The 27,667-nt window shown below is 44.1% G+C and overlaps 1 protein-coding gene across 2 annotated transcripts; it reads left to right on the plus strand.

Moving 5' to 3' along the window:
• The first annotated feature begins 12,004 nt into the window (after positions 1-12,004).
• Positions 12,005-27,367, plus strand: BCL2L14 (BCL2 like 14). Of its 2 annotated transcripts, none has more exons than XM_063322639.1 (6): positions 12,005-12,236; positions 19,771-20,196; positions 22,766-22,930; positions 23,874-23,941; positions 24,993-25,265; positions 26,035-27,367. In XM_063322639.1, the coding sequence occupies exons 2-6, from the start codon at positions 19,779-19,781 to the stop codon at positions 26,074-26,076; spliced, it is 966 nt and encodes a 321-aa protein (XP_063178709.1). In that variant the 5' UTR covers positions 12,005-12,236; positions 19,771-19,778; the 3' UTR covers positions 26,077-27,367. The 2 variants fall into 2 exon arrangements, with proteins under 2 accessions (XP_063178709.1, XP_063178716.1); XM_063322646.1 differs by lacking the exon at positions 12,005-12,236 and adding an exon at positions 13,501-13,616.
• The last annotated feature ends 300 nt before the right edge of the window (positions 27,368-27,667 follow it).

Raw genomic sequence — 27,667 nt, forward strand, 5'->3', positions numbered from 1 at the left:
TTCAGTTCAATCCCTGTTCAGAAGAGTTTGGCTCTGCCTTTCAGGTACTTGCGAGTAGATGTTAGACAACACCTTAACCTCCTCCTTGCTAGAATAACATGACGATCTCTCTCAATCTCTCTTCATAGGACATCAACTTGAGGCTCCTCATCATCCAGTAACCTTCTGATGGGTCCTTTTCAGTTTCTCCACATTCTTCTTCGGACATACTCTTCCAGGTGGGGGCTAGGCTGCACTGAGCAGGAGATAGGAACTTACCGTGGTCTCCTGGCCATGTTTCTCCCAAAGTGATCTAATGTTCAGTTTGTCTTACTTGCAGTGAGAGTGCCCTGTCAGCTCACATTCAGCCGGCATCCACCATAACAAGCAGAATTGCTGCTCAGCCAGTTGCTGATAAGTAGGACAATTCTGCCCCAGTGTGGAACTTCACAGGAGTCATTACTGGAGTCCCACAGAAGGTCTTTGTTGGTCCTTTTCTTGAGGTTATTGAGGTCTCTCTGGATTGAGTGTCTGCCGTTAGTCTCTGCCACTGTCCCTGCTTTGGTGTTACCTGCAGAGATGCTGAGGCTGTACACTGTGTTCTCCTCCTGGTCACTGCTAAAGGTGTTGAACAATATTAGCCTCAGTGTTGACTCCTGGGCTACCCATTACCAGCCACAAGTCAGGTGTTGAGTCATTGATCACTATCCTTTGAATTTGGCAATCCAGCCAATTTTCCCAGCAATCCTTTTTTTTACCCCATACTTCCCCAGCATCAAAATGAGAATGTTGTAGGAGACACTATAGGGAAGCCTCACTAAAGTCAAGTTACCTCCACCCTCCCTCTCCTCACCCACAAAACCAGACATTTCCTTAATGCCCATTGCTGGCTTTATCTCAAGCTGAGCTTTGGCTGTCTGTGTTTTGTGTCTAAGTAGCTAAGCAATGCTTTTATAAATTCTCTTTTGCCACAAAATAAAATGCATCTTGTAAAATTCCCTGTCTTCCTCAACAATGGGATGCTGCATCCCTGAGTTCTCCAGAACTTCTCTTTATAAATCAGCCAGATCTCCTAAGCATCTTTCTTCTTCACGGCTAATTCCCAGGGACCCTACCTTTAAATTCCCCATGTGAAGCAAACCCCACTCTCCTGAGTGGAGCATGCAAACTACTGTTCACCTTCCCAGCCTCCCTCCAGTTCCTGAACTCCAGCAGAGGGCACAGCGGGCAGCTGAGACTAGTCCTGCCTTGAGTCACCACAGCACATTTCCTTAAAGTCCTCAGGAGATGACAGCATCTGCTTTAGGACAAAGTAAAGGGAAAAAAAAAAAATTTTTAGTTAAGTTACCCCACTTGGAATTTTCCTGCCTTGCTCTCAGTAACAGAAGTACAGAGATCTTTAAAGCTGCACATGGGCAGTGCTAGGGCTGATTTGTCAGAGGGGGAAGAAAAGGAAATTCCCAGTGAATTCTCCAAGGAGAAAGGGATGAGAAATTTAATGGTTCGTTAACGGCCAGGCTGCTCATATGGAGTTTGTAAGGGGAAAATCAATTTTTACTTGTCAAATTATTGGCCACTGTATCTGAAGAAAGTGGTAAAAGATGCTATTTGTCATGTAGCCCTTTGGCTGTGATTAGGGGTAGCAGCCCGGCAGCTTCCAGCAGCTTTCCTCATTCACACAGTAATCAACCCTGTTCTGCTGCAGGGAGCTGCGGCGGAGGTAACAGAAAATATCCTAGACTGGGGGAGACAGTACTGTTTCTGTCTCTGATATGCTGTGTGACCTCTGTGAATGCATCCCATGCCTCCTTTTTGTCCCGTTGGCTAAGGTTTTGCTGTCAAGGATTAATGGCTGGTACAGAAGGTGGTACAGGTGGACTTTGGTGCATTGACACTGCATCATTGCAACAGTGGCAAGATAGCTGGCATGATCGAAATCACGGTGCTGAACCTAAATAAAACAATGCTGTATGGTATACGCTTTTTGTCCCACTATTAAAGAGGCAGCAATTTTAGTTCTTGCTTCCTTCCTTCCCCCCAGGTCCCCCATATGATCCTCCCTTCTGCCACAAACAGGCTGTATCCATCTTATTATTCCGAAAGGTTTACTAGACAGAACATATAAGTCACTGGGGGAAATGCTGTCATTAGAAAACCATCGCTATCAGTCCTACTACCACAGAAATATCTATTGATGGAGCAGGAAAGCAGCAGCTGGAACTGTACTTGGATGCGGGGAACCAGGTGTTCTTCTTCCTCCTGAGATGAAGGAATGCAACAGAAGATCTTAGTCAGGCTGCAAGGACTGCAGTCCAAATAAAAGCTACTAGCAAACCGCTCTTTTCCCTGCGCTGTGATACAAGTACAAAAATAAATCTGTTGCTAACTCCAGAGAGAAGAGGTTGATCTTTAAAAACAAAAGGCTCAGTGACTGTGGGAAAGGGGACCTGTGTCTTTAAAGCTAGGTATGGAGGAAGCTACAGCTCATTACTTTATTTTTATAGCCATTATTATTTTCTGGGTTGTTTAACAGCATGCATATGTTTGAAGGGCCTATTCCGCCTTCAGACAATAAAATGTTTTTTTCTTTGCCGGTGACTGCAAGATTTTCAGGAAAGGGCAAGCGTCCTCTTGTGTGTGTGAGCAGCATTCAGCACATGATAAATATTACTCGAACATAAATGATTTGTATGAAAACTGGTAGCAGCCTGACTTGGTTAATAGCACTGTTCTTACTGACAAATTCTAGACGCTCTCAAGCTAAAGAAGTGAATTTTAAATATTTAATAGTGAATCTTTGAACTTTATTTGTTTAATATCCAAAGCTGGATTGAGCCATACTTCTATAAGACATGAAGATAAATTGCTTTAACCATAAAAGCAATGCTTATTTAAAACCTGGATTATTTTTTTTATCTAAAGAATCCATTATAAAGCTAATCTCCGGCAGCTGTCAGAAAATCTCTTCAACATTTTCAGTGTCTCTGTTCAGTGAGTAGAACTTGTTGCACGTCTCCTTTTTTGACCACCTGTTAACAAAACAAAACAAAACCCCACCAAAATTGTACAACCCACTGAGAAACAGTGAAACCTGCGAATCCTAGGAGCTGTCAGTTATGAAAAAAATTAAAATATAATATTCTCCTTACGTATAGACACATAAATTTCTATTTAAAATAACTTGAAAGTCACTTTGAAATTCAAATAGTTCTCACCATATCTATCAAGAGGTTTGAGACTTCAGCACAGAAGTGACTTACACCTGATATTCTACTAATTAAGTCAATTAGAAAGGCTTCTCCTAATCACTAATTAGGATCCTAATTTCTGTTTTCAGTTCGTTGGGTGCTGCAGACTGTAAGTTATTTCTGAAAGTTAGACTTGGTGTCTTGAATACTTACAAATGTAAGAACTTAGTATCATTTCTCAAAAAAACCCTCTTAATGTCCAGAGTACATACCTCTCTTCACCCTGAAGACGAAATGTAATTAATCTTGGACGAAAAAAAAGAAGCACCAATACGGCACAGCACCTTTGGGCGTACAGTGGGAATTGGGGTAAATGAAAAACAGAGCTTGTATGTTGTCAGAAATTCTGCTATTTCAGTATCTTGTTTTCTCCCAACTTGGGATGGAGAGCCGAAGAGAATTTTTCATTGAATAAAATATCTTAGGTGAAACCAAAACTAAGTATTTTCCTGAACTGCATTTCTGCATTGCTATGCATTGCCCCATATAGCCCTTACATATCTCCCGACCAGCCCAGCCAGAGGGGAGGGGCTGTTTTCCGGGGAATCAAAACCAGGGCACAAAATGGGACCTAAACTACAACTCCCGTGAAGCAAAGCAACACCAGGCAAGGCAGTTATATGTAATTGAAAACATGTCAATGTAATTGAAAACATGTGTCTGAACATATGTTAGTCCAAAGAGATAAAATACAACAATTTGGTTTGGGGGGAAAAAGAAGTTTCATTTCAATCCCATATTCCCCTTCACGGACTTTTTCAGGTATTCAGCAAAACTGAAATAATTTAAATGGGAAACCCCTTGCCAAATTTTATGGGTAACAAGGTGCTCCACGTGTTCTGTGTCTGTATCTGGGTAAATAATGTCATTAAATAACCTCACAAAGAGCACTAGATTCAGTTTCAGTAAAACAAGTTATAACACTTCGTAAAGGCTTCTTTTTCGCCTCTTGAGTGAACAGAGGTTCCAAACATCGTCACAGATGTAGGCTCTTCCTTGCCATCACCTACATCTTAGAGTTCCCAGCTGGAAAAAAGTGTGGAGGACAACACTCTTACCAGGAGGGACTGCACCTCAGGCCTCAGACCCACTTGCATTTTTGGGAGTCCCTGCTGTTTTCCGTGGGGCTCTGCCCAAGCCCAGTGATCCACCCACTGAAATTAATTTATAGAATGAAGGCCCTCATGGTAGCAGGGAGTTTTGGAGATTTACAGCACTGCAGGAGTGCTAAATCTTGTGATTAATGGGCTAACAAATGCCAGAGAAGTAGGAAGATTGGAAACCCAGTATCTCTGTCTCGGAGGAAAAGACCCTTATGCACACAGATGGTTGGTTTTAAGTTAAATGGAACAAGCAGCTTTTATTGTTAAGGTAAAAAAAAAAAAAAAAAAAAAGGTAGTAATTCCCAAAGGATTGCACAAAATGGATATCCCAAAATTCAGAAACCATGCTTCTTCCTCAGGAAGCCAAGGATTTTATTCCACGTATTCCTTTGGGAATTATTATCCCTAATTTGACACAAAATGATACATTCTTAATCTTTTAATTATTGAGGCTTATAGATCTGCCATCTGTGTTATCCACCAAGGCTCTTTCCACCCTCTAGGAGCTGTGTAAAGCACAGCAGTTCAGCTCGTTTTGGGGTGCTTTTTATTGTGCTGCAGTGTTTTTCTCTGGCTGGAAATCTTGCTAAAATACCGCTCTTCTGGAAAGAAATCCTGATCAAAGTATTTATTCCCTTTGACCTGTGAGGATAACATAGACTGTTACTGCAACTGCGTTGGCCTCTGAGCCCCTTGATTCATACAGTTTCATTCAGCTCATGGTTTCCAGTCCCATGCTTCCCACTCGAAAACATTTTTGCCCTCACAGCTATTAGCTACAGTGAGTCAAGTGTATAAGAACACTATACGTATTTCCTACCTTACGCTCAAGAAAGTTTTCCATTTTAGAAAGGAAAAAGAAACGCCCTATGCATTCTTACATAAGGATATGTTCCTAACGCTTCAAATCTCAGCAAAACAGGAGCAGCAGCAAACAGCAAACAGCAGCAAACCCTTGGGCTGAGGTACACCACAGCCAGTGAGTTTGCCTCTACCAGCTGAGCTGGACATCCAGCTCAGCTGGACATTTTAGCACTCCTTTTTATCTACATGTGTGAAGAACACACTTAGGAAGTTGCTGAAACTCTTTCAATGCATATGAAGTAATTAGCTATTACATGGAATCATAGAAGGAATCATAGAAGGGGTTGGGTTGGAAGGGACATTTGGAGATTGCATAGTCCAACCCCCCTGCCACGGCCCGGGACACCTTGCACTATATCAGGTTGCTCAAAGCCCCAACCAACCTGACCTTGAACACATTCTATGATGGGGCATCCACAACTTCTCTGGGCAACCTTTTCCAGTGTCTCGTCACCCTCATTGTAAAAAATTTCTTCCTTATGTCCAATCTAAATCTACCCTCTTTCAGTTTAAAACCATTGTCCCTTGTCCTGTCACTACAGGCCTTGGTAAAAAGTCTCTCTCCATCTTTCTTATAAGCCCACTTTATATATTGAAAGGCCACAATAAGGTCTCCCTGGAGACTTCTCCTTTCCAAGCTGAACAACCGCAGCGCTCTCAGTTGTTTTGCGCAGGAGAGGTGTTCCAGCCCCCTGATCATTTTTGTGGCCCTCCTCAGGACCCACTTGAGCAGCTCTATGTCTGTCTTATGGTGGGTGCTACAGAGCTGGAGACAGTACTCCGGGTGGGGTCTCATGCAAGTAGGGTAGAGGGGGACAATCACCTCCCTCGACCTGCTGGCCACAATAATGAAATGTAAATACTCAAAAGTATGCACAAAAGGGATATATGATTGCAGATAACACAAGCACCTGAAGCAGCTCAGTGTCATTAGGAAAATATTCTTCTGTGGGTGGGTGATTTGGGGCAGGACTAGTATGGTACAATATGCACATTCCCAGATGTGTACAGTGCTGTTCTGGTTTGCCAGAACCACAAAGCTGCTGGTGAAATAAATTCACCTGGCTGGAGAAGGATCTGTATGCCACTCGATTTCCATGTAGGTCTATAGGGTTTGCAATGGCCCTTCCTCAGCTGAATTTCATCCCAGTCCGAGACTTTGCCCACGCTTGGGATCAGCCCTGAGTTCAACACAGGACGTAGCTGCTCCACTGCAGGGTCCAAGTTGTCATGGGAATGGTCACCCAGTTGTATCATGATATTGTGCTGAAGGAGGTACACCAGTGGCTGGGGTGCAGTAACTCAGTGCCTTAAGATGGTTTTTAGCTTTGTTAGACACTGGGGTTTATTCTGCACAGTTGACTCCAAAGGCTATTGCCCCAACCATAATTCAAGTGTGAAAATACTTTCCAAAGACAGCCATATATGATTTTTTTAGTCTACGCTTATCTCATATTTCACTATTAATCCAGAAACTTAAACATTTTGTGGTTTGGTTTCTTTCTCATAGAAAATAAAGGGATTAAGAAAAACTTGCTTAGAGGGATTTTTGGCTCAGTGGCTCTTAGGCAAACTCTACTTACTGTCTTATTGAAAAGGCTGGGAGAAAAGAGGATGATACTCAAACTGCCATGCTATGCTGACTCCCAGGCTCTGGAATGTATCCTTGGCACTCAGGACAGATCATAGCCTACAGCATCCTAAACCAAACTGCTTTAAGGACAGGGTAGTGAGAGACTGGAAAAAGTGCCTTTACCTTATACCACCTGAACTGCGCTGAGCTGCCAGGCAGGTGCTGGACCAGAAGTGACTGTAAATAACCAGAAAAATAAAAGGACCTGGATTTTCCCCACTCAGTGTACCAAAATAAATACAGTCCAGAATTACTTTTCTACTGACAGCCTCATGGCACAACTTGAAGACCTAGAGAGTGCCTGGGAGCTGCCAGAGCAGGCTGCTTCACAGGGGAAAGCGAGCTGGGAGCTGAGGGCGGCAGCAAGCAGCCCAAAGCAGCGTCCTCATGGGCACGGGGCAGCCCCGTGGTACTTGTGTGTCCTAGTTGGAGTGACACAGGATCAACAGAATCATTTCATACCATGAACGTCCCATTCAATATAAACTAGAAAGTTTGCTGAGGAGTTCTCTCTCCTCTATGATGGCTGCAATCCAGAGAACTTCTTGCGCCGGTGCCAGACCCCTGAGCCTTTCCCTTTCTCCCGAAGCCATAGCGCTCACAGCGTCTGACGTTTGCTGTCCACTGCTGGGAGTGCACAGCTTCCTGCTGATTTCATGGGGTGAGTATAATCCTTGCATATTTTATATTGGTATTGAGATCAATATTGGTTCTTTAGTGTTATTAATGCTAATTATCTAGCCTTATTCTATTAAATCTGTTTGTATTTCAACCCTTGGGTTTCCTTGTTTTTTCTGTTTCCCTTTCTTGGGTAGGGAGGGGTCATCAGGTGATAGAATAATTGTCTAAATGACAACAAATTGTTGTGGGTTTCTCAAACCAGAACACTGTGCAAAGCAAGCAGAGCAGGCTTGGTGATCCTAACAAAGTGCAGCCAGGAGTCCCACCATTCCCAGAGAGGTCTGCAGCGAGGAGGCAGGTGCGAAGCAAAACTAGGAGCTCAGGGTCAGGTTCTGGATCGTCAGGTTTGTGGCCGCAGAACCAAGGGCGAGGGCATCTCAAGACTGAGACACAACCCTTGAGCAGAGCGGGGAGGCTCCCGGCAAGACCTCTCACGGGGGCTCTTTCCCTGGCATCGGGTCCAGCGTCACCCAGCTGCACCACATCAGAGCTGGCCCCAGGGAGGAGCGGGAGGAAGCCAGAGGGTTAAAAGGGGAGGACAGCAGTGCCTCTCTGACCACAAACCTCCCCCTTGCCCCTCACCACTCACTCCATTGCAACACATGGTAAGAAGGAGAGGCAAAACACTTTTTGAAAAAGCTGCATCATGTGGTAACTTACAATAAAAATTATTTTCCACCTAAACCAAACAAGCGAGGGTAGCAGCACTGCTCGGAAAGAAACCTTAACACCCCGTGTAGTTTTGTGCAATCTCCCTTTCCAAATTTCACTTTTGGTTCACAGTTATACGCGCCAGGAATGAAACACGGCCGGTTTTCGGTTCCTGAATCTTCCCTAAAACTCAGACTCCGTTGTGCCCACACAAGCGTCGATTTGGTAATCTCAGGCAGAAGCGCCAAGGGCCTTTTCGCCTTGTCGGCCGCATTATTTGCCAGCCGTGCCATCACCGGCAGCACCTCTCACCTCAGCCTGCCGGGGTGAATAAATTAATTCACCATTAATTTATTTTGGGGGCGCTCGCCCCAGCCCGTGGAAGCGGCTTCTAGGGGGGGCCGCGGCCGCCGGGTGTCGCTGCCCGACGCCGGTTCCCCGCCCGCACCGCCGCCTGTCGGGCAGGGCAGGGGGGGGACCTGCCCGCTTCCCCCCCACCACCACAACAGCCCCCGCCTTCACCTTCCCAGGGTCGATGCTTCTAGATGCGCTGCTATGGGGGGCATCCCGCCTCAGCTGGAATCGTTTCCCCCCCCTAAAGGCAGCCTGATGTTCCCCGCTTGCTGCCAGCCTCCCATCCCTCTGAGGAGCGATCCCTTGAGCGGTCTGAAAGCCCGCAGTCTGCGTGGCAGCAGCCCTTTTGTACCGAAAAAGATGCGGATGTTTCTCAGCAGATGATGTGGGGGGGCACCGCTTACCCACCTGGAGTCCGTCCCTGCTATGCCCAGCTTCTGCTCGAAGGCCCCCGGAGCTGCCAGAAGCTCCTTTAATTCATGACTGTTTTCTGAAGTTTGGCTGATGACTGGGGTAGATTGGTCTGCCTTGTTTGATGGGTCTTTGGGGTTTTTTTTCTCTTCTACCCTTCTTTGGTGTAAGGAGCCAGTTTCTAGATTTCACAGTCAGAAAAAGCTCCTTTAGGTAGAATGACCTGGTCACATTACCCTCATCCGTTTCAAACTTGCAGGGCAAGAACTAATTAAATACTGAAATTGCTTTATATCTTTTAAACTCAGAATGGACAAATGCCGAAGTTGTTCCTAGTGGGGAAAAAAAAAAAAAACCAAACAAAAAAACAAAACACAAGCCTTTCCATCTCTCAAAACAGGTTTTTTCCTCTTTGCTTTATTTTTGCCTCCTGGAAAAAAACTAGTTTCTCTCAGCAGAGATCACAAGCTCTTCCCAGTTTTTGAGGGGAATATTCTTATAGTTTTGGCTCAATACACATCATAAAAATCAATCCTCACAGGCACTCTGAAAGTCAGTGGAAACAATGGTTTATAAGTGTCCATTTACAGACTCTGCAAAACGAAGGTTGCGATATCAAGGATTTTAGGCTGGAAAATAAGGAGAAACAAAACCGAAACTAGCTTATAACAGACCTAAGTTTGCCCAAGGTGGGAAATGAAAAAAACTCTTAAAGCAGCTTATCCCCTTTGGAGAACTGCGTAAGTCAACATCAAGTGTTTGGCTGGGTTAGCTGAAGGTAAATGAGGCAGTTATAAAAGGACTGGAGGATTTAGATAAGATAGATGGCAACAGAAAAGGTAAGAAACGTAAGAAGATAATATAAGGGTTTTCCAGGAAATTAAAATCCATGATACAAAATCCACAATACAAGCAAGACAGAGAATCTAGTTTGAGTCTTAATGGGAGAAAATCACTAAGGGACTGAGAACCGAAAGAGAAACCAAATGTGAACCTCCTGTAAAAGCAGGGAATTACACTGCCATTATTCAGACTGTTTGCTATTCTCTCCACTTCCAGGAAAGGCTATTAAAATAAAACTTCTTTGGCAGACAAAGCAGTGGGAGGAAAATAGAGAAGCACAATGAAGCAAAAATAATTAAAACGCATTAAAAATATACTGTATTTTATCTCTGAGAGTTTCCCTTTTACATCCATCGTGCCTCCTCTGGGACTGTTTCCAGTTCTGTTTGTTTGAAAAAGCTACTGCCAAAATGAAAAAAGGAGTCCTGGTCAGAGTGAGCCTTCCCTTACACCCACATCTGCTCAGGCTGGCTGTAACACGCTTAGAAATATCCCTGTTCCTAGTATTGCTCCGTAAGGGACAAAGTCAGGCCCCCTCTACCCAGAGATTTTAGGAACCCAGAGCCAAGGCAGAAAACTGGCTACAGATTTTCCTGCGTGCAGACGGGGCTCACAATTTGCCGCACTCTTTCCTAAATACCACCAGGGGTTTAAAAGAGTCCAGGTATTTTGATTTCTCAGCAGTTTTATATGATGACCGGACCGGCTACTCTCAAGGCTATAGGGATATTCTGTGTCTGAGGCGGAAAATGGCAGAGACTGATGGAAGCGATGGGTGAGTAGCTGTATGCTGGAAGAGGTCATTGCTCCATGGGTAGTGATGCTGCCTCAATCAAATCAGATCAAATCAAATCAAAACTTGGATTTGCCAGTATATTTCAAAAGTTATGCGGGGCTAAACACCCAGCTCCAGTTATAAGGCCAACGCAAGTCCTGAGTGGAAAATGACTAATTTTTGCCTGCTTTGTCATGTTGTAACACAGAAGGAGAATGCAATAATTTCTATAGTAACAGAAGAGATATAATGGAGCAGAGTTAATGTTAGATTGTTTTTTCTCATTCCTCTCATTTTCCGATTGGTGCTATAAAATACAAAATCTCACTTTTAAAGGGGTGGTTGTTCAGCTCTTCTTTCATGCTTCCAGCAGTCTACTCTTCCCTTTTCTGGGCCTCGAATACTGCTTTTTTTTCCCCTCTTGCTATTGAAGAAAGTATATTCTGCATTGGAGTACGGCATATGTTTGAAAAGAAAACGAAAATTGAAATTTTTGCAGTCCACGGAATGACAGATCATTAATAATCCGTAATACGCAGGCTTTCCATCTGCTATTATTGCTCTCAGGTCAGTTGGCCCTAGGAAAGCAGGAAGGAAATGGAAAGCTTCAGTGAACACGAACAAAAAAGCTTCTATAAGCCTGCAACGTATAAGTGAACTCCAAGCTGCTATTCCCTGGAAACGCCAAAGTTGGCTCTGCTTATATTTCTGTTTCTACTAGTAAATTCCTCCCTTCGCAGGAAAGGCACCAGACAGACCTTTTCCGTACAACGGCCTCAGACGAAGGCGCAGCCTCAAGTGCCTTTGTTCCCGAGAAGGGGTCTCCTCCCAGTCAGAAACCCCTCTGTACCTCCTAAAACCATTTCTCTTCCACAGATAAATGCAAGCATTCACCCTCTTCGGCTCTTGCATCTGCATCGGACCCCTCCTAGCTTGCACCTTCATCTCCAAGCTTATTTCGAAAATGGAAGATGGTGAAAAGCCCTCTTAAAATGGATGTGTGCTTCTGATCCGACTAACTTGGGTTTAGTTATACGGGTAACAAAATCACAATTTTGGTCCATGAGTTACATGAGCAATACCACCATGCTGTAACAGGTGTCTTACCAATCTTATCTAATTAATGTTTAACATGATTTTGAAAAAAAATATGCAACAACATATGAAAAAATGTACACTAGTTTATAGAGGAAGAGATACAACTTTCCAAAACACTTAAAAAACCCCTTCCTGTATGAAAGCAATGATTTGATTTGACCTGTACCATGGAGAAAAAGAGGTTTCAGAAGAAAAAAAAAAAAGATAGCATTTGGCAAGAAGCCCCAAAGAAGCATAGACTTTTTCCCCTTGCCTTGTGCACTGCTGAGAACAAGTCACGTGCAGGAGAGGCCAGCCCTATCATTTCTGCTTTTTTATAAGCGAGCTGACATGCTTGAACGTTGTTCTCATAAGGAAGTACACGGGGCACTTTTTTTTTATTGCAAGTGCAGTGCCCTTCTTAGTGAAAGCTTATGAACATATGTTTTGATGAAAGACTGAAAATATTAAATAAAAGAAGTTAACTTCAGGTTTCCGAAGGGAAGTGCTGTGCTTGCAAAGCTGGCTCTAGCGAAACAAGCCTAACCACTGGAAGAGGAGGACAAAGAATTGAGATCAGCAGGCACCCAGGGCTGCTGGTGCAATAGACTTGGAAGGTAATAAACCCCCCTTTTCTTCTCTGAACTTGGTTTCTCCTGTATAATGTTTGTCTGTCTATAACCTAGCACAAGACTCTCAGAATCTTAGTTGTATATGGATTAAATGGCTATATTTATCATTGTAATTTTAGGTACCAAACAATGTACTTTCAGGTTTAGCTGTGGTGTCAAAAATGGTAAGAACTGCCCTGGGACTTCTGGAGCTGCCATACGAGCTTTGCTGCTGTTGGCTGTATGCCTTTGAAAGAAGATATTGACATACCTAGCCAAAGACAGCAAGGTCCTTCTCTGCCAACCACACTACAGTTAGTTGTGGAAGGTTGAATTTTAAATTTGTGACGAGCCCAGCGTATTCATGTAGACTTAAATCCTCACCACCTTGTTCTTGCAGGTCAGCCCGGTACAAGCTAGGTGACCTCTTGCTGGTAAGATGCCTTCATTTACAACTGAAAGAAACTCTAATCCAAGCAAGTAAATGGTGGAGGTGTGTCAATAGGGGACATGCTCCCTTAAAGTCATCAGTAAGCAGATCTGTTCTTCCCTTTTTGCTCCCAGGTCTTTGCTGCACAGTCATAGCTGATTTAGTCTACTGGAGGTCATAAATACGTGCCTTACCATTTCTGCTGGTGATGAAAGCCAAGTAGCGCATCACTTCTCTCCTAGAGGCTGAGTCTTTGTCAGCTTCTCAGCTTTGAATATAAGAAATACTTCTGGACAGCTGCAGGCTAGCATAAAACTTGTCTTCTGAAAGACGTGTATCAGCATAGACCTTTTTTATATAGCACGCGTTGTATCTGTTGCACAACAGTGCTCATGAAAAATCTGTTGCCACTAGGGAGGTTTTCCTAGTGTAACTCTGCCTTCACTAATTATGTTGTGTCCTATTTAGTTAAGATTAAATAAGGGGCACACAGTCCTTCAGCTTGCAAGTTATTGCTTTCCATCCTAGAGGCAACTGTATTGGAGTAGACGTGGAGAAGGCCTTTCTGGTGGGCTGGTGTGTAAAACCAGCTTTCCACGGCATGTGTACAATTTAAACCAGTTCAGCCTCTCTTGCACAGACAGCACATATCTGGTAAGGCTTTTTTGAGAATGACTGACTCAATATGTACAAAATACTTCTTCAGCGAAGCGTGTTGCTTTACATAATAATGAACTCTGGAGACCCGTGATGGTTCTGCTTTTCTCCACGAAAACTATCAGTAAGTTAGGGTCACCCACCCAGAGGAATGGATCTACCTTGAAGAGCTGGGAGAGGAATCCTGGCCATTGCTTTACCTTGCACAGGAGCCTCCACTATGATGTGCCCCAATCTGCTCCTCTGCATGTGAGAGCAGAGCTGAAGGGAAGGACCCGCACGTGGGATGGGTCAATAAGGTAAACAGTGGTCCTTTTATTGTTAGCGCCTTTCTCCAGCATTGCCTCAAAAATAGAGTGTTCTATTTAGGACTGGTCTCCCAGGCAAGCAACTGCATTTCTGTCTTTGCTGGTTGAGAGAGAAAGACCAGACCAGACCGAATAACTTAGACTAACAATCATTTTTCGGGGGCCTCTCTCACTTCTCCTTTCTTTGTCTATTCAGCCTTTCAGGGCAGGCTCTGCCTCTTGCTGCAGAGCCATCTTCACCTACCTGAGCTTCCCTGGGCTTTGCTAGTGCCGGCGACAGTGTATGTGACGGGGAATCGAGACAAACAACAGGGTCAGTGCTGACATTGCCTCTGCTTAGCCAAGGTCCCTAAGTCTTTTGGAGGTAAATGCCAGGGCTGTGCATGAGGCAGTGAGATGAACCTTCCCGTGAAAGAAATAGTGGTAGAGCTTGTCAGTGCTATGTGGGCACCTGAGGAGGAAGGACAGGAGGCACGCCAGCAGGGTTAGGAGGCACGCCAGCAGGGTTAGGAGGCGAGGAGGGGCTGGGAAAGCATGAGCGCAGCACCCAGGTGTGGGCTCAGGTGGATTCTGTGGTGAGCACCAGCCAAGAGGCCTGGTAGAGTTAGCCACCATGGTGGTTTGCTGCTATGTAGGCAACTATATATTAATAAATAACACCACTTGGTGCAGTTTTGTCGAACACTGGCCCTCCAAATCAGCAGTTATTTCGTCTGCTTTTGAACCTCCAGGCTAGATTTCCCCCTGACAAAGATTAAACAGTCCCATTGCTAGTTTTATCTCTTTTTTTTTATTGTTTCTTTTCTGTATCCCACACACTCAGCCTCATATAATAAACTTCTCAAGCTTCTAGTTGACTATCATTGCAATTGGCCCACGGTGGTGTTACAGTGCAGCAATTTTGGAGGGTATTTTTGTGGACTTGGGCAAGTTTAGCCAGTATTGGCTCTCAGGGACTCCACAGGAAAGCAGGTTTTGTTGGTTGTGCTGCTCACAGAAGTCCATCTGTGTTTTTGCCAAATTTCTCATTCCTGGCAGATAATTCTTGAAGCGAGTGGAAGGTTATAGGTAAATGTACTGCTATGAGCGTTGGCCGTTCAATTTCCATTTTCTGGGAAATGGTGTGTTGATGTAGCATTCGACAATGGGAGGAAAAGGTCCGGAGGAGAGTAAAGAGGGAGTGGGTAACGCTGCTGCCTCAGAGCCTGCAAGCTCCAGAAGATAAATAATTTAGACCAGAGTTTTTAAGTAGACAGAACGAGACCGTGCTGCTACTCTCCATAATCTGATCCTCTGAGTTTCTTTTAATCATCCTAGGAAATAATACGCAGTTTCGGGTTTTAGCAGGACTTCCAAGTACTTGTCAAATTGAATCAATGCTTGCATAAAAAAAAATGTTCTTTATAGAAACTCATTTCTGAGAGAGAGTTCGTGCAAAGTGAGTGCTGCTGCTTCTGCAAAAGGCCTGGCTTGTCTCTGGCCCATACCAGATGGGATTTTGGAAAAATAAAGTGGGTTTAGTCTGAAGAAGTAAGTCTCAAGAGAGATGTAATCACCAATTAGGATTTCAAACTAAAATGGACTAAAAAACAAGTTAGCTACTGGCAGTCTCCTTTATAAATGCTTGCCAGCATGCGGTGATATCTCCTTTTCTTGCTATCTATAATTAATGGCATACATGAGCTATAAACTATGAGCCCTTGTTCTTTTTTTATGCTCCTCTGGCCTTGTTGTTTACACAGGGGTGAGATTTCTTACCGAGACATCAGTGCTCAAAAAAGTACCGGTAAGGAAGCTCCCATACCACATTTTTACCAACATAATTTCTTTCATTTCTCAGAGGTTCCCCATCAGATCGAGGTGCAGGCTTAGCCGTACAGCTGCATCTGATGTGCAAGTGCTTATTTGAGGTTATGTGCTAGCCAGCTGTAATAATACCCTACCTCCTGCTACTGGTCTGCACTTCGCCTCGTTTAGGAGACCAACCTTTGAACTCTTATTTGATTTTTGTCTGTTCAGCCACCTTGGGTAGGGCTGTTCTCAATGTATAAGTAACAGCCCACTGTAAAGGGCTGTAAGGGTTTTTTAATACTGCTACTGGTAATTCCTCTTGCTGTTTGGGAATGAATGTTTATATTATTTTATATAATTACTTTATAATTTATAGATATAGTTTTTTATATATATATAGTTTGTCTATTTTTAGATTGTTATTTGTATTTTTATATTAGTGAAAAATGAGTATGTATGAATGTTACACAATTTTTTTTTAGATCTATAAAGAGTACCCATGGTGGGAAAGGCTATGCTTTTTTAAGTAGCGTCGGTGTCTGATCTGAAGGGTGACGTTAGATCTTTTCAAGGAGAAACTTGAGTTTGAATGAGGTATTAAATAATTGAAAAGAATGGCATAGCCTTTAAAATTTTCTCTCTGTGTCTGGACAAACTTCAGAATGAAATAAATGCTTGGTCTGGTTTCTGGGGCAAAGGGCAGTGCCAGTTCCTGGGCTCATTGACCAGCTGAAGGGACTCGCTGTAGCCTTGCTTTCTGTGCAGCGGACACACTGAGAAATGCAGTGCAGCTTAAGACACTCTTTAAACTGCTCTGGTTTGGACTGGAAGATGGTCTCAAACAATCAGGGGGCACGGAAAAGGTCTTAGCTTTGCTCCCCTGCATCACGAGGGTGGTATGCACATCGGTGCTCCCTTCCTAGGCACAGCAACCAAGAGGCAGCAGCCCCATGCCTGTCTTGCATCTGCGTTTCAGTTCTCCTTTGTTTTCTCTGTATTTCTAGCTCCCACTTCTTTTTCTCCACTTACTTCATTTCTTGTAACAGTCTCTTGCAGATATTTTCCTGCTGGGCTTTCAGTTTCCCTTGCAGGTTCATTAAAGCTGCCTACATGAACGTGGTGAGAAGACACAAAGCTCCTGCTGACCCCTTCAATATCTCAAGAAAGTAACTAGCAAGAGAAGGGGAACTTGTGCCCTCTTCTCCGGCCTCCAAAGTGCCCTGGCCATGTCCAGCAAACAGGGACTCACCTTCACATGACCTTGTGAGCAAGACGTCTCAGTGCAGTACTGGGCCCTTCACAGGACAGGGCTCCTGCTGAGGCCCAGAAGGCTGTTTGAAGGCAACGTAGTTGCTTGTACCTTGGATGCTATCGGGATAAATTCTCTTCCAAGCACAGTGGGATGCTTTGCCACATGAAGTTTAGTATAGATTTCTAAACATTCAGTTGGAAAACTGAGCAAGCTGACACCCAGGCTTGCACTGGGAAGAAAATTTCAGAGAGGCTGTTGCCATGTGTTTGAGACAGGCTGTTGGAGGCTGGGGGTGGGGTGGTGGTGTGTCAATAGCTTAACTTGAGCATGGTTGGGAAATTACATTTTGGCCCACACATGGAGTGACTTAACACAGCAGCTCCCTGAGAGATAAACAAGTCATCTTTCCCTTTTCTACCAGTGGCTGTGCTGGGTTTTTTCCCCCTAGTTTTTTCCCCCTTCTCCCTATTACACTATTACCATTCTCATTTCTTTAGCGACTGTCCTAAAGTGAAAGTGGAAGCCAGTGCTATCGCGGAGCAGCATCTGGAACAGTGCTTTCTCTTGAAGGAAAAATAGAGTCTCTAAAACGGGATGCAAACTGTGGGGTGCATAGATACATTTAGCAGTGCAAGGTTAGAGGAACTATCACGTTGGACCTATGATGCAACAGTTCCAGGTTTCTTCCTCCCCAACCCTTTCCCTTTCTTCTTTCCCTTCCTCCTCTCCTTCCTCTTCCCCTTTTCTTTCCTCGTCCCTTTTCCCTTCCCTGGTAAGGACAATGCTGAACTAAGAGCACAGGTAAGCCACGGGTTTGGAGTTGGTCTAATTTCTGATGCTCGTACATACGTTCCTTTTTTTCCCCTCTGTTTTCTCAACACCGCCACCAAAAACCAATTTAGCTTAGCATGGTGGAAGTAAAAGTGGCTTATCTAAGTTTTGTAATATTGCTTGCTTTTTTTTTTGCAGCTCATGGAAAAACAGCAGAGTGCCACAAAAGTGGGTTTTTTTAACTTAAATGGTTACAAATGTGAAACTTCACCAAAATGAAGTTAAAATCTTACAATAAAAGTAGTATTGAAAACAAGATGACACATCAGCTGATCTTTGTTTCTTTCCATACCTTGCTGGGGCAGGGAAATCTTTTTTGACTAATCAGCCACTTCCAACTTTTTTATTAACCCCCTTTAAGTGTGTCAGTCCTAACACCACCTATATCCAGAAGACAAAGGGTATCCTTAGCCTGAGCAGTGAAATGAGATGCATGTGAGGTGAGGTGTCTGTTCCAAATAGAGGTGTTCAGAAGTTTAAAGCCAGAGTTTTGCTAAAGGTGAGCCAGTATCCTCCTGTGGGTTTTCAGGGGACTAGGATCGTTTATACCAGATGAAGATTTGGTGCTTTGTACATACATATATGACTTATTTCACCCTCATACTTAGGAAAAAGAAAGTTTTATGGTGAGTAACAGGTGGGTCACAACGCAACAACTTGTAGTTTTCTGGAGTTTGAAGGAAGCAGGTAGTACCTTCAGACCTCTGCACAGTAAAGACAGATGATCTGCAATTAAAGTGCAGCCTGGCAATCTCCCTGCTTCTGAGCATTGCCTCCCAGCACCTGTGAAGAAACAGGATGCCCAGGTGCCTTCATACACCATTGCTGTGCCTGGAGACCCCTGCAGGAACAGGCTGTGCTAGAAAGCTGCCTCCTACAGAACAGCCGCTCTGCTGTTGTGAATTAGGGGGGATGGCTTGCTCTTATCCCAGTGGCAGAAGTTAAAAATACAAGGGGGAGCAAGGCACCTCCTTCCCACTGACTTTCCTTTGGACTGGGGGGGTCTGTGGTGTGTGTTTAACTCCCAAATGTGAGTCTCTGTGCTTAGGATTTAACTGTCCTGTTGGATACATATGAGCAATAGTGTTAGATTCAAATAGCAGAATGATATTCCAGGCGGGAAGAAATTAGCTTAAATTTGTTTCTCTCAGCCTGAGAGCATAGTGTGTGTGAATTTGGTACTTGTTTAAGACAGGGCAGTGAGGACAGAAGCCTCCTATTTTGGCTTGTCAGCAAGAGAGACCCCAGTGACAGGTTCTGGATATGTGCATAGTTTTGTTCAATTTTATGAGGGTCATTGAAGAGAGGTGTCACGAGAGCCTGCCATCGGTGGTTGGGGCTGCCCGCTCAAACATCTAAAACCTCACCTGGGCTCTGCAGAAGAGACCTTTTTGGGTCACTGCATCACAGCTGATCCCTCCCGTGTCTTTCTCTTGTTTTTCTGGCTTCAGGAAGGCCAGGTGGAAATGGGTCTAGTGAAAAGCAAAAATCTAAGAGTGTTTTGCACTGTGGCTTGGTAAGCTACGAAGCGTTAGGGAAACAGGAAGATGGCAAAATGCACGTACATGCTGTGGGATTGGTGTGTTTATCTGGACAAGAACAAATTACACTAGATAAGTGCCACCGCACCATCCATTGCATGCAGTCAAACACGCAAGATTGTTGATTCAGGTCCCCTAAAGTGAAAGGACAGTTGAGAACGTTATGATATGTAAATATGATATTTTTTCCTAGTGTTTGGGCTAGTTCTCATTTGCATTCCTACCTAGAGCACTCAGGGCCCAAATTTGCTAAAGCTTCCTCCGAAAGCACAGTTCTCATGTATTTACATGCTTGCTCATTTGAGCCAGAGTATAGGCTTTTCCTTTGCAATGCTTTGATGAATTTTCTTTCCATACTGAGAACCAGTTCTTGTTGTTATGGGCTTTCCTCTTTTCCTGCACTATACCCTGACCATTGAATACTCCTTGAATTTCCTCATCTTTCTTGCCTAAGCCACCACATGCAGTTAAGACCAATGTAGCAGATCTCTTGTTCCCGTTCTTCAATGGCCTCGAATGCCGCCTGAGGTATTTCTCAGTAACAAAATTCTCTAACTCTCTTTCCAGAAAACAGTGCTTCTCTGGCTCGCGGATACTGCAATATTTTTCATATCACTGAAGTTTATAAGGTGTTTGGTGAAAGGTTCTGAAGAAATGTCGAGTACTGGTTGGTATTCATGAAAAACAGGCAATTCCCTAAGCCATTAAAACTAAGAATATGTTCTTGCAGGGACCAAGATGTCTTTGCCAAATGATGTCAGTATGGAAGAAATACCGCTGGAAGATGATGAGCGAGACAGCATAGAATACAAGATCCTAATGGCCTACGCCCAGCGGCGGTTGTCTGTCAGTAAATATAGGAAACTTTTGAAAAATGAGGCCAATGTGCAGAAGTCGTCGTCGTTAATCAGGAGAAAAGCGGAGATTGACCACCAAAGGGATAAAAAGGGACCAACACTAACAGCAGTTTTTCAGGGTGGCGTGACTGAACAGCACAGCAAAAAGCAATCGAAAAGAAAGTACTTGCCAGGATATTGTCTGCCTTTTCTCTGCGGCGGAGCAGCTCAGGAAAAGTCTTCAACACCACCAGTGCAACAAGGGCACACTGAGGCACGATCTAAGATCATTCTAGAAGGGAATTCTCAGCATCAGACAAGTATGTCTTAGTTCTTTCCTTTTGCTGTTTGTCTTCAAATCTCTCTCTAGATAGCTTAAATGGCTGATGGCCTGTGGAAAGGCAGGAGAAGGAATGTTTCTGTCACTATTTGGTATCTAGCTCTATTGATTTCCAATTAGGACGGTAGATTGCCAGACCTTCAGTAGTGCTTGCACACGCAAGATGCGTGCTTGTGACTGGCTTTTCTGTTTTTGATTGTATGGTGGTAAGTATAGTACAACTGTACAGATTGTTTTTTCTGAGCATTGGCTTTTTCTTTTTTGTACCTGGTTAGAAAGAAAACATAAAACACTGGTCAGACTGAAGACCCCCACACTAAAATCAGGGAAGAGAAGTTCTTTGAAGGCCCGTTCAAATCATGCAATATATATTCTACACTAGATCGAAGTGCCAGACTCTGCTTGAAACGCTGGTGCTAAGCAGTTGGCAGTATCCAGCCTCAAGAACAGAGCAGCCCATGTCTCTGGGCCACCTCTTCTATCTTAAATGGAAACAGTCTTTTGGAGTTATCTAAATCTCCTTCACACATTGCTATTATATTAAGTCTGAACCTGCCCTCTCATGCTGGAAGAAGAGCTGATAGTTGGCTGTGACCCATCTGACATCCGGGGATCCCATCCACATAAACATCTTGTACCCCAGCCACCAAAGCCAGCCCCACGTCAACTACTGCACTGCAGGCAATGGGATTTTACCTTTTGTACTCTGGAAAATAACTAACTAATATAAATATAAAATAACTTTTCATACAAGACTGAGAGAGGAGGATGAGGTATCCCCATTAAGTTGCCATATACAGTATATGATAGGTTGCCATATTGCTTTCGTATACATAAGGTAAGGGGTTATTTGCTTAATTCGTCACAGCCTAGATACTGTTGGTGTTGCAGCAATTCTCCCCTTTCACCACATCTAAAGATATTACTAACAATTATCCATCACCTACTCCTCCAGATGAATGCCCCATCCCTGATCAGTTTAACTGTCCTGGGCCAGCTCCTACTCACCAAGCCCATAATTTTCCCTCCTGACAAATCCAGCTGCATCTCTCAAGAAATGGTCCCTGCCTCAGCCCAGTGCCTTTTGCTAGGGAGAAATAACTACAACTTTCCATTGTTTGATTGCCAGGGACATTCGTCTGCATCTGGATATCTGTTTTTATATCCATTTTATTTTCACATTGCCAAGGAAAGCACTCAACAGTTTGGGTGCAATCACTTGACAGCCCTGCCAGTAAATTGCCGTGTTCCCTGCAGCACGGGTGGCAGCATGGCGTCAAGGAAAAACCTCCCCGTGTTGGGTGTTAACCTCCCTGGGGATCCTGCCTGGCTTCAAATATTGGCTTTACCTGCCCTTCAGCCAGTTGCTGGACCAATTCCTACAACATTATTATTATTATTTGTCACTTACACTGCTAGCAGCTGCACTGCAAACTTGCCCAGGCCATTCTGGAGAAAATGGGGATGCTGTTGGGGACTACCCATCTAAATTGAAGGCCTGTCCTGTTGCCCAGTCTTAGGTTTCCGAAGTAATGAACAGCCTGATCCCCTTCCTAGAAGTTTAGCAGCTCCCTGACAAGCTCTGCAGCAGACAAGGGGATGGAAATGTCTTGGGGTTCATTCACCAGCCTTGAAATGCAGGTTTTATTGGCTGCATTAACCCCTGCGGCCCTCACAGTAAACTCTGCTTGTGAATTTTATGTGTCTTATGGGTCAGGCCACTCCTGAGCTTGTCTTGATGCCTGATGGTCACGCAGGAGCTGCCACTTGGCAGTTGTGGTGGGGAGATGGGGCTTTGCATCCCAAGCTTTGTTAGGCAAATTGTAAGGAAGGCCACACTGTAGATGAAATGAACCTTGTAACAGCTCCTGCTGCTCTCTTTGCTATAGCAGGATCCCCGTTGGAGTCCCCTCAGTGAGGCACGCCTTCAGCCAGTGAGGGTCCTGAACAGGGTCATTACACAAGGTGGATAAAGCCAGCCTGGTTGCCGAGTTCTCCAAATATTCATGCCTGCTTAATACAGCAGTGTCAAGGACAGGAGAAGCTATTGTGCTAGAGGTGCCTCTGAAGTGAAGTCTGCTTCTCCTTTCCCAGGATTAGACCATGGGAACAAGGAAAGAGCATTCAAATACACCATTTTTTTCTGAATCTGGACCTATAGATGAACCTAATCACGGGCAATACCACTCTCACAGTAAGGTCTGAGATTCACAGTCCTGTAGAGCAGTGCTCTCGTGGTTCTCAACACACGGCGTGCTTCTGGCTCGCAAGGATGTACACTGGTGAACAACACTCACACTTGCCTCTGTATGGCCTCTGTATAGTTAGCTGCTGCTCAAATACCAGAGAGGGGCTGTACTGCTCTACTTGTCTCTCTAAATTATTACCAGCCGATCTCAAGAAATAGCAAAGCCCCAGTGTGGGGAAATGTATCTCCTGATATCCTATGGGCACTTCCACCTCAGGCGGCATGTAAACGAGTAAATCACTGAATTATTTCCTGGAAAGATTAATTGCCTTCTTTATTTCCCACCCTCCTTCCCAATCAGGTGAAACAACAGATGTCAACCACATTGCAGACAAACTTGCCAAGCTTGTTACTTCCAGATCCCAGGAATCTCCTTCAGATGTGTCATTCAAGATAATGTCTCAAGGCCCGCGTCAGGAACAAGACGATAGTGATCCTGGTGGTGAAACTGAGGGCGAGGAACATGGTAAGGGTGAAGAATTTCATGCTCCCGGGCAGCATGTCAGGCTGGGATTGCACACTGAGGCATTTTGTCTAGACATGGTGAAGTGGTCAGGGCTTCTGTGAAGGACGTTTGCTCTGCTGGTTCTTGCTCTGTCGCCCACATTTCAGGGGCTGTTCTTGCAATCCTCTAACGAGTCCTGCCTGCCACTGCAATTAAAGGAAGCACCCTTAAAAATCCAAGGAGGTGTGCCATGAGAAAAAGAGGATAAAGGTAAAGGGACATAAGGTGTCAGAGCAGCAGTAGGAGTGGCAGGACTGAGGGCAGAGAAATACACTGGGCCTCTAATGCCAAAGACCAGTCCCTGGGGCAATAATGTCTTGGTCAATCCCTCTTCAGTGATGGGACAACATTGCTCAACAATCTGTTATAAGTCTGAACTGCTTGTCTTCCAGGACGTCTGCAGAGATTTAGTTTTAATGCAAGCTTTCTATGGATTTCTGGTGACAAGGGGGATCCTTCCATACTTGCATTTTCTTTAATCTGGCAAACCCAGAGTTTGTCCTAATGAGTTGCAGAAGGTATAAATGTCAATGGTGAGGGATTTTTTTTTTTCCTAATTTTAAGTCCATTTTCATGGGCTACCCCTAGGCGCTCTTTTGTTCTGGCTTGTTATCAGAAATATCTCAAAGCCCAAAGGGCTGGCAGTGGGATGTTAAAGCCCCTGCTCTTTCCCAGATTCTTAATTGAAGCAAAACATCGGGCAGATGGAGAAACAGCATTGCTTACTCCACGCAGACTAGAACAGTGAGCTTCTGCTTAAAGCCTGAATGCACACCTCATTGTGAATTTGCCACAAAATAGCAGCTGTTTTCGTGATTAAGTGACACAAAGGCTTTTGCCATAGTTTACTATCTGAATGCTACTAGAAGGCTGAGATATTTATGTTAACTTTTTTCTTTAACAGATGAAGAAAAGATAATACGAAGAGTAGTTGCACTGTTAAGACAATCAGGGGACCAACTAGAAGAAAAGGTAACTCCTCCTATTTTCAGGAGCTCCTTCGGTTTTCAGGAGCTACACAGTTTAGAGTGTGAGAGAGAGATTTACTTCTCCTGGGAGTGAATGTTTTGTAACCTGGTGCGCTCTGTCTCTATCCTGAACTTCTCTTTCCACATTTAGGTCTTTCCGAAACCTTCACCATTCACCCTGAAATCTTTCTCAAGACCAGAGGACTAGCAGAGATCTCTGCTGGGGGGGGGTGCGGGAGGAAGACAACAAAAATGTACATTTCAAAGAGCAGTCACTTTCCTTGTTCCTGTTGACTTTTGTGGCATGTAAGCACTTGAGTCACTCTGAGAAACTCTTGTGTTCACATTAAATTTGGCATACAAATTGTTCCCAGTTGGAGGGACAGAAATGCTACAGCTTTGAGAGTTGCTGGAGGGAAATAAATCTTCTGAGCACATTTTGAAAGCCCTGCCCAAAAGCTATAGAAGAACCCCCACATGAGTTCATTAGTTGGAGTGGAATTTTTCTCTATTAAAAGTATACGTACCTGTTCCCTTTACTCCCTTTTTAGCTGCCCCCAGCCTAAAAAGGTATACTCCCACATGGAGGACGTGCTCAGCTCCTGCAGCAGAGAGGTATACAAATGCAGTAAGAAGCATCACAAAGACCATGACTGAGCAAATGGAGCTTAGCATGGCAGCTGTTGCCAGCATCTTCCATAACCTTGCTTTTACTGTCACCTTCCCGCTGCTCCTGTATTCCCATGTCCCCTCACCTGCAGGTCTCAGTATCAGTGTCACACTTGTTTTGCTTTCTCTCTCTCTGCTTCTCTTATTCACAGCCAAAAAAACTGGAGATTTTTTTTTTTTTAGGAAAAAACATGAAGTGACCTCCAGAGCCTAAAGTAGCAGTTTTGCAGCGAGTTGTGGGGTTTGTGTGTCATCTCTTGCATTCAACACCACAATTTGACTATACTGCATGTAATACTTAGAGATGCTCTCCTTTCCCGATAAGACGAGGAAAGCAATTCCAACAAAAGCAGCTCAATTTAATCAATCCTTATTCTTAATTTCAGATCAAAAAGGACCGTGCTTTCTGTCAGCATTTTAAAGACATGCTGTCCTACACCTTCTTTGAGAGGATCACTGATTTGTTCCTGGAGGATGTCTCAGCAGTTTCAACAAGTGAGCCAGGAGGCCAAGTACAATGTACAAAAGTTGCCTTTACAATGGAAGTTGTCACCAGACTTACTGCTGTGGACAACCATCCTATGAACCTGGTCTTGGGCTTTGGATTAAAGTACCTTAGAGAACACTTCAAGCCGTGGATTCAGGACCAGGGTGGCTGGGTATGTGTTTTGCCTCCATTGACTTGTGCATAGCCTTAGGCACCTTGAAGCAGCACACTTTCACAGAACTAACACGGGCCAGATGCAAACCAAACCAAACCAAACTGCATATTCTTTAATGCAGCGTGTACCCCAGCTATGGAAATACTTGTTACAAGGCATCTTCTATGCCTCAAGCTTTTCATTTACATAGGTCCAAAAAAAACCAACAGGAGACATGCATGGAGAGTTATTAAGTACAAAACGCTGTTCCAGGCACAGACAGTCTCTCCACCACGAATAGCTGAAGGCTGGGAGAAACACCAGAAAACTTTATGCTTGCCCTAGTCCTATACTTCTCCCTGTAAGTCTGCCGTTGGCAGGTTCTGGGGGCAGCATATTAGTTCAGCAGTTAATAGAGTCCGCCCTTACGGCGTGGTATCCTTCCACCTTCCCCGTACACAAAGGCATCTGTTTATCTTCATATCCCTCTTTCAAAGTCAGTTGTGCCAGGTGCCCTTTTGTCAGCAGTGACACTGAGCTGCTGCCCTTCGTAGCTCCTTTACCTGAATTTGCTGGGAGGCACTTGCAACGGAGATCCTAGTCCTTTTGTGCTTCGTGAGATGAATGGAAACGTTCAGCAGCTGTACAGCCTGTGTCCATTGGAACAGATAGCATGCGAGGTCAGGAAATCCTACTGGCAAGCCTACTGTCTGACCTCAGCAGATTTGAAATTAGGGTGAAGGTCTTCGTTACTTTCATAATTGTAAGTTTTCTTTCTACGTTACAGGATAAGGTTTTGACTTCACTGGATGAGGAAGAAGTAGAGTAACCATGTCTGAATCCATTCCTCAGGGTGCAGGAGCCTTCGCTTAAGGGACACAAAGGATCTTACCACAATCTGATGCCAGGATGATTAGTGGCTGCGTATTTTTATTTTTAACACGGAAGGTTGGAAAGTTGCATGGCTAAATTTGTTGGGTACAATTGCACTTTCTTAAAGTTGGCATTGATGTAGAAGTGTTCTTCAGTGGATATGAAGGCACTTTCAACTCCCCTGGAGCATTCAGTGCCATGGATAGTGATTTTAAGTATCTTTCTGAGTAGAGATGCCTGCCACTACTCCTATGGATGGATGTTAAAGTGCAAACTGGACAAAAATATCCAAATATGCAATCAAGAACCACTGGACTGTGATCAACCATCAACCAAGTGAGACAAGTGCTGCCAGCTTTTTGTAGTTCATAGAGGTACCACCTGTTATCAATTCCACAGTCCCTTGTTAGAAGGTACACCTACACACTGCTACCAGTTTCCTCTCTCTCCCCACCTCCTTCTCTGAGTAGGTTCTCCAAAGTATTGATGCCATTTTATACTTCTGAAAGGGACTGAGTAGGGTTAATGAGGGCCTTTTACTCCACTGCCTTCCCCACTCCCCCAAGAAAATAGACTTGATCTACCTATAGATTCTTTTAATTTGAACTCTTCTCTGTAACACCCTTCAAAGCACGGCACAAGAGATGTTGACTTTTACAGCATTATTTTGTCCATTAATGTGGAAGATACAAATGTTGTGGGAGCTTTGTAGTCCAAGAAATGTAAAATTTATCCTACTGTACCAGTTTTCCTCCTTATTCAAAAGCAGCTCGATGCTATGTATAATCTCAGGGATTTCTCTGTAAACTGAACTGACCCTTCGGCCATTGAAAACAAGTGATCTGGTTAGAGTTCTTGAATCCGTCTGTGTGGCAGTGGAAGGAATAACAGCACATCATTTAGAGTAGAGGTGGATGCCAGTGAAACTATTCATGATTTTGAGGCTTGGTTTGTGGCCTTTTCAGCTGATGACCTTTGGATTTCTGTCCCCTGCAAATCCCCAGTGGAGACAGGGGGAACTCGGGACGTCTGCTGAAGCCATAAAACCATGGCATCGCTTCTGTGACTTTCCAGTACAGACAGGTAATGTTTCCTGAAGAGGCTCCCTGCCTCTCAGTAAGATGCCCTTCCACTACAGGTACCCATTCTGTGTGTATAAGTACGTTAACTACAAAGATTACGTGTAGAACTTAGCAACAAATCATGAATTTGAATGAAAGTGATAAAAAGCATTTTAACCGGATGTATAAAATATGCAGTGCTATCAAAGATCAAGTAATTTTCTAATAAACCTTAAACTTTAAATTCATGTGTAGCAAACTGTGCCTCTGTTTGGACACGAATGTGTGAAACAAAAGACAGAGACGTTGGAAGTGAGTTACCTTTGTTTCCCTTTTTGAAAGGAGCTGGGAAATACTTGAGATATCTCTACACTGTAAATCTAAGGTTCCCTTAGTTTTTAAGAACATCCACTCTTTCTGATCACTTCAGGTGTCCCCAGAGGTGGGGATGATTTGTGGGGGAAAGGCAAGCACTTACCCGAACGT

Source organism: Chroicocephalus ridibundus, chromosome 1 (genome assembly GCF_963924245.1).
Source record: "Chroicocephalus ridibundus chromosome 1, bChrRid1.1, whole genome shotgun sequence".
Taxonomy (NCBI): domain Eukaryota; kingdom Metazoa; phylum Chordata; class Aves; order Charadriiformes; family Laridae; genus Chroicocephalus; species Chroicocephalus ridibundus.

Bases quoted from the DNA above. Each gene is read 5' to 3' on its own strand.
- BCL2L14 (XM_063322639.1), top strand. From the start codon at position 19,779: ATGTCTTTGCCAAATGATGTCAGTATGGAAGAAATACCGCTGGAAGAT. The intron at 23,942-24,992 runs GTAACTCCTCCT...TCTTAATTTCAG, and splicing joins GGGACCAACTAGAAGAAAAG to ATCAAAAAGGACCGTGCTTT. The intron at 25,266-26,034 runs GTATGTGTTTTG...TCTACGTTACAG, and splicing joins TTCAGGACCAGGGTGGCTGG to GATAAGGTTTTGACTTCACT.